General features: G+C 36.2%; 1 protein-coding gene across 1 annotated transcript; it reads right to left on the bottom strand.

Annotated features, from left to right (window-relative positions):
* Positions 1-782: 782 nt before the first annotated feature.
* LOC113225467 (GPI transamidase component PIG-S) lies at positions 783-7,396 on the bottom strand. Its single transcript, XM_026457784.1, has 5 exons — positions 7,372-7,396; positions 6,753-6,931; positions 4,968-5,109; positions 2,051-2,255; positions 783-945 (listed from the first exon to the last, which is right to left on the bottom strand). Exons 1-5 carry the CDS (start codon positions 7,394-7,396, stop codon positions 831-833), a joined length of 666 nt encoding a protein of 221 aa, XP_026313569.1. The 3' UTR covers positions 783-830.
* Between the last annotated feature and the right edge of the window lie 33 nt (positions 7,397-7,429).

Raw genomic sequence — 7,429 nt, 5'->3', positions numbered from 1 at the left:
AGCAGTAGAGCTCCTTGTGAAAGAGTTCGTCCTGAGAACTACTGCGACCTTACCTATTTCTGCCGCCGGTTTAAAAAGGTAAGGGTGCTGGTGAAATTACAGGCACATGTTAATTTTTATCTCGTTGAAGCAGGAATTTAGTCTTCAAATTGATTTTTTTGTCAAATAATTTACGATGCTATTCAAATGAATATTGTTGGAAAAAGTGATGATATATCAAGTCGAAATCTTCGAAATATACGTGAAAGTGTCACTTATTCGATTTATTGAGTGATTGCTTTAGAATTTTAACCAAACAGGTTTGTTTACTTTTTGTTCAAAATGGATTGAAACAAAGGACTAACTTGAGCCATAATTTCGGATGGTGGTACTAGTGGGAAAAACAGTTCACTAGTAACATAGTGGTACTAGTGGGAACGAAAGATCTACGTGCCATTGACTCTCCATTGAAGAGCAGAATCCAATAAATTGCAATGGCACTTGAATAGTAACTCGATGACTGCCAGTGACAAGCCACTGCTCTCAACTTTGCACAATCCTGCCGTTGGCATTCTATCACGACACACCATACACAGTGGTATGTTGAAGAAGATTCACAACCTTTAGATAACTGATGACTTAGATACGTGTAGATAACGTGAAGAGACGTCCTAAGAGGAGATCTGTACCCAACAGTGAGACGCATATTAGGTGGATGATGATCACGGTTAGTCATAGTAACAGAAGGTTTTTTTTATTGCAGAGTATTCCAATAAAACCAACAAAGTAAAAAAGAATCTCAAATGTAATACTAAATCTCAACAGAACTTATGTACTAGCAATAAATGCCACTAGTCTTTCTTCTCTTTTCGTATAGGCTTCCCGCGGAACCAGCGCAGCAGGTTTCTCAACGACAAAACCACTGGGAACATTATTGGGAGAAACAGTGGAATGTAAATAGCGTACCTGAAAACAAAACAAAACTTTAAACATTACATATGAGAGGCATACAACGGCGTTCTGCTTAAGCGTCCTAAGACGTATTAGCTTAGTATAATAAGACTAATATGGTAATTCAGTTCAAACGTAGCAGCGCGGCTTGTATGTGTGCACGCCCACCGCGCGCCTTGTACGGACGCACACTCGCGCCGGACTCACCGTACCACTAAGCGAACCACTGGTAGTACGGTGGGTAATTTTAAGTCCCTCCCGTACTACCATAGAGACGCCTTGTTTAATAATGAGCGGAAAAAACATGAAACAGCATTGTTTAATTAGTGTACTTTAATTAGTGGCGTACAGCTCCTTGTGAAAGAGTTCATCCAAGGCAGCCTTAAAGGATAACCATACCTATTTCTACCGCCAGACATGCACATATTACTGCGTTTCGGTTTTGAACAGTAAGGGTGCTGGTGAAATTACAGGCACATATTGTCAACTTATTCCTAAAAGCAGCAGCGTCAATTACAAATATCAACCCATTCATTCATCCATTCATTCATTCATTCAAATATATGATTTTATTTATAAAAGGCCACAAAGAAGCGCTATAACTTCCAGTGAAATTCGCCCAAGGGTTTCTTTTTTGTGTGCGACCGGAACAATTATACAAAAAAGAAATACGTAAGTTGATAAGTCCCATATGCGTGTAATTTCACCAATACCCTTACCCTGTCAAACCGGAACGCAGTAATGCTCACAGTACTTACTGCTTGGCGGCAGAAATAGGTAAGGTGGCAGTATTTCCCTGGACGAACTCTGTCATAAGAAGCTCTACTGCTAGTAAGCATGCAACGTAAAAATTTGAAAAGTCACTGTAACCATCATGGACTATATATAATACGTAATTTGACGACGACGACGAGTGGCTTGCACGCCGGTTTTCATGGTGTCGCCGTCTGAGATCCCGGGTTCGAGTCAATATAGAAAAACTAAACTTTTTTGTGGTACGGTCGTTGCTTTCGATTTCAATAACACAAGTACTGTAGTTACTTACTTTGGGATCAGAGCAACGTATGTGACGCAATAAGAAAGGTAATTTAATAAAAAAAAACCTGTAAGAAAAACTCACTTCTGATCATCAGGAAAGTACAACAACGCCAGAAGACTGGGTTCCATAAACGCACTCTCCGCAGCTTGGAAAGCCTTCTGCGACGTCTCATAGGCTTCCAATAACCGCCCAGTTGACATGAACTCGCTGGCATTATGGATACTCCTGACTGCCGAATTTATGGAAGCTCCCACCTCGTCGTTGATTACTATGTTCGATATCTCACCTAAAATTGAATTTTACATAGTTATCACACCATCACCCTTTATAATAATAATAATAATGGTTACAAGGACAAATGTAGATAGGGGTGTTGCTCGATAAAGCTCGCATCGTTGACAGGTTGTTGAACTTGGATCCTTGATCCCGGCCGACTGTGCCATTGTAGGGGAGTATAGTGATATTAGCAAGATCTTGGAACTGCATTATATAGACAATTTTTCTCGTACTAATACGGTTCCCGGACCGAGAGAAATATTTGTATGGCCATTGACTTACAAATAAATGGACGACGGGTCTAATACAAAAACCACGAAAAAAATGTCCCAAGTCAACCTATTCGAAATTTAAATTGTAATGTCATCGCAGTATCGCGCTGTCAGTAGAACAAATGAAGACTAAAGCGGAGTGTCGCGCTCTGTATACGATTTTAACGCCCTATAAGTTCGGACACTTTTTAGCGCGGACCCGACGTCCATATAAATGTAAGTCAATGTGTATGGCGTATATTTATTTATCTCTCGTGAGTTTGGGCGTAATGTGTGGTTGTCTGTGTGTCTGTCCATGGCAACCACGATACAGGGTTTCCCTAGTGCGGGGCTATGAGTGTGTACGCATTATTATTTCTTATTATTGTTATTACATTTGAAAAATGTATGTCGTATTACTATACGTGTTCTATTTAGTTCAGTTGATATAAAAAAAAAAATTGGTATATCGCACTGCTATTACAATAGTGTTATAAACTCGAAATATGTGAAAATCAAGATTATATCATTGTTGAACGTAAAATTTGATTCTCTACACGTCAATAAAACCGTCGTTAGAATATTGTAAAAAACAACTAAAATATATCTACTTAACTATTTAACTCAAAATGAGACACGCTTTATGTGAGGTAGTTCTGGCCAAAATAGTACTTATTCAAAAACAATAAATTATTTTTTCTCTTTTCTTTTTAAATATGTATATTTGGTAGGTAGGAAATAACCTATACATAAATTTATACAGATATTTCACGGGAGGCGAGTAATTAGTTTTTCGTCGATTCTGAGCAAAATACACTTTTCGAGTTAATACACTATTGTATTAACAGTGCGATATGTAAAGTACCTATTAAGTACAGCGGTTTTCTTATAAAATTTCGAAGTATATTTGTGTTTTTTTTTTATCGTGAAAATTTTTAGGAACCGTGTTTTTACACCGTATAGTGATCAGTATATGTTCTCAATTTTGCTATTAATTTTTTCCAAAGAGATTGATTCAACAACTTCATTGTTATGCGAAATCAACCAAAGCCATTTGAATTGATATAACTGTCACTTTTTTACTCCTCATCTTTTTGCATTTTTTTAAATGTTCAGTTTCTTATATTCACACAACACAACAACCACAAATTCTTCTGTAAACACAATACCATTACATATGCAATTCCGAGTTCTCACTAATATCACTATACCGCCTATATTATTTCAAAAATTTAAAGTTCATTGTTTCGGCCATGGTAGAGGCGAGAGTTTAAATAAGATAACATCTCCAAAACGATAACTTTTCAGGAGAAAGGTTTGGAGAACGAAATTAGTCTTAAATAGGAGATTTATACAAAGGAAATGAAACAATTTTTCCGGATTTAAATCGCGTATATTTGTTTTTTCAAACAAACCGACGTTTCGGGCCCTTTACAGGCCCCATGGTCACGGTTGACTGATTTCATTTCCTATGCGTAACAATCGCGAAAACCTAAGAACTCGATAGATTTATACAATTTCATATAAACATAATTTGTTTCATATATTTCGTAGTATTTTTATGACCTTCGTGTGATAAAAGCAATTTTGATTTGACGTATGGCTTTATTATACCAAAGGTTCGAATAGTAATCCACAATAATAATATTTATTTTTCAGGCAACGAAAAGAAGTCCAGTCTCGTTAGTAACGTAAAAATAAACTAATTGATAGATTCAGGCGTTACTTGGCGGAAGTCAATGTTAATAAAAATGGAAGTAAATTAATTTACTGCTCCGCTAACGGCATCTGATAGAAACCCGACGACAGCCGTAACACGAAAATTGCCGAGACATATTAAGAAAATGGTTGTATGTACTAAACGTAATTTCAATTATCCCTTTATTATGAAAACTTCTTTATGATTTAGATTTAGATTTAGATTTATTTTATTATCTTGTAAGCTTTACATTATTATATACAATATATTGTATTACAAGAATCGTTACAAATAGTAATAAATGTTACATTTCAATAAATTACAAATATCCAGTACAAGTTTTGTACTATGTAATTTTAACATAGTCAACGTAGTTATGTATATATATGCAATATGCATATATGCAAATTTATATAACGCGCGAAGTGCACCATCAAGGAATTCATTCACATTTCTCCTGAAAACGTGGTTTGTTGAGCAATCACTCTACACGTTTGATTATAGTATCGTGTGGTGCTATTAATGTGACTTACTTGTAATGTAATTGATAATATTTTTATTTGTATTTTTTAATTATTGTTTTTGTGTAGCTTATTTTTATTATTATCATTATTTTATTATTAAGATTTAATTATCGTATTAATTATTTCTTGTAAATCAATTTAATTATTTGTTATTCGTGACCTGTAACTTTTTTGTTATCAATCAAATCATTATGACTACACTGAATGTTCGAGAATCCGTTGCAAGTTTTTTTAATGTACTAACTTACCAAGCAATTGTGCCAAAGACTGCAGCGTCCGTTCAGCAGATACGAGCTGTTCTAAGGTCCTCATGCGGAGCAGGTTGTCGATCTCCCACAGACGTGGAGCTACTGAGCGTAGAGGCTCCATATGTGCGCCTTGGATGTGATCCTAGGGTGGACAATTTGCGTTAGCAATAATTAAGTGGGTGTAATTCATGTCGAAGTTCATTTCCACGTGTGATACTTTTATGATAGTTCATAAAAGTGATTTCATAGAATACTATTTCGTATTGGATCAGTATCGAACAGATTCGTGCTGCTATCAGTACCCAACATCCACAATAGATCTGTTTGTAATCTAATTAATGAGTGGTTCGAGGTAAAACCCAATAAGTGAGTGAATTCGCCTCCTCTCTCTTCGTACATACCATATTATTCTTGGTAATTAAAGGAGGTTTACCTCTGTCCACGTTTCCATCCACATCATCTCTATAAATTTGTGCCCTAAATCTACTACAGCCTTTTATAAAGGTGGAGTAAAATGACAGTTCTTTGCGCAATAGTGTTGCTCTGCTTGCAAGCAGCTGGTGATTGTAGTCGATAAATATTCTATCGACTATCGACTGACTGTTGGTCACGCTTATACAATAAATAGCCGAACTTGTTTAATTTGAGTTATTATCGTCCAACTACTAGGCACAGGCACATTTGAATTGTCAATTTTTGTAAGTTCATACATTCACCACATTTAGAACTATTAAAAATACAAGGAGGAGACATATTTTAAAATTCTTATTTTAATTCATTCATTAATAGATAAATAAATAAATAACGCACACACTAAACATAGCCCCGCACTAGGGAAACGCTGTGTCGCGGGTCCATGGACACACACATAGACAACCACAAATTACACCCAAACTCACGAGAGAAATAATTGTAGGCCATACAATTATTTCTCCCGGCCCGGGAATCGAACCTGGGACCTCTGTGTGACAGTCCGGCATGGTAACCGTTCGGCCACGGAGGCAGTTAGTATTAAAAAATAATTAAATAATGTTCTTATTAAATGTATACGAATAAAAATCGATTTTGATACTGTGGTGTATGTGGGTAGAAAACGTATTCGTCGTAAACGTCAATTAAACGCAGTATCGAACGGACGTGTTTTATTGCGCTCCGTGGATTAGGACTTCATCTGGTTCCCTAGACAGATATTTCTCAGATACTATTAGGCTAACTGTCAAAACAAAAATAAAGAAAGCAATTAGCAATCGTTACAATGTCGTAACATTCACAATTCAGATATTTTTGGCAAAATTTTACCTTCTTTCACAATCCATCGATAAAACTATCGACAACAACTACATGACTATTTAAAATTTTATAAAAACTGTCAATCCTGCAAATGACATTTTACTCCGTCTTCAAAAAAGGCACATTATACTTTACAAACCCCCTCTTAAATAACTGATTTTATTTGTATTAACAAATTTAAATTATAAACTTATGTATTTAAATATCTCTAACGGTGTCGGTAAGTCGTTATGTTTTGTATTGTTTCAGAAGTCGGAATAGACTCAAAGAGCAGTGTTAAGTGATTAAAAAAAACTCCATGACCGATTAGACATTGGCAGAATCTTCAAGAGACGCCAGAAACTTAAAAATAGAATAGAACAGACACATTATAACATTTATATTTTCTTTATGACTAAAACCATCGAAGCATTCCTCCTTTTATCCTCGTAACTACATTATCTCTCGCACGCAACTGTCTCTCTTAGAGAAATAAATAAATTTTAAAAATCTTACTGTATTGGTAATGCCAAGTAACTTCCTCAGCTGCGATAAGAAAGTCCCCATGACAACTCTAACGACAGGCGTATGCACCGGTTTGTCGTCATTACATTCCCCAACTGTCGGATTCGACAAAACCACACCGCCCCATTTACGCGACATGAAAGCCTGCACGTAAGATGATACTGGTTTGTCTGAGAACAAACGTAATTGATAAATAAGAACAGACGTAGTCAACGATGGTCTATTTAAAAGTTGTTAAACCACTTTGTTTCATAGTATTTATATCAATATATCTGTTAAAATTATTATGTATTTGTTGTCAGTCTGCGAATCACCTTATAGTTTAAAATTCGAATATAATAAAGACGACTACATTTTTTTATGACACCAAGTGACAGAACGAACAAGTCGTGCGCCTGGTGCTAAGCGACACGCCTGTCCATAGCATTACAGTGCCACTCACACCTTTAAATAGATCTGAAAGGCCTGTCGCGTCGCCCGCCACCCTGAGACAAGTTGACAAGTCCCATGTGCCTGTAATATCACCAGCACCCTTACCCTTCCAAACCGGAACACAGTAATGCTGACATTACTGCTTGGCGACAGAGATAGGTAAGGTGGCAGTACTTACCTAACGAACTTTTTCTCAAGGACATCTACTGCTACTAAATTCCACATTCTCAATTCCA

The sequence above is a fragment of the Hyposmocoma kahamanoa genome, unplaced genomic scaffold, assembly GCF_003589595.1.
Source record: "Hyposmocoma kahamanoa isolate Upper Pololo Valley unplaced genomic scaffold, ASM358959v1 160, whole genome shotgun sequence".
Taxonomy (NCBI): Eukaryota; Metazoa; Arthropoda; class Insecta; order Lepidoptera; family Cosmopterigidae; genus Hyposmocoma; species Hyposmocoma kahamanoa.
Note: the sequence above shows the minus strand (reverse complement) of the source record. Positions and strands in the feature narration are given on the sequence as shown.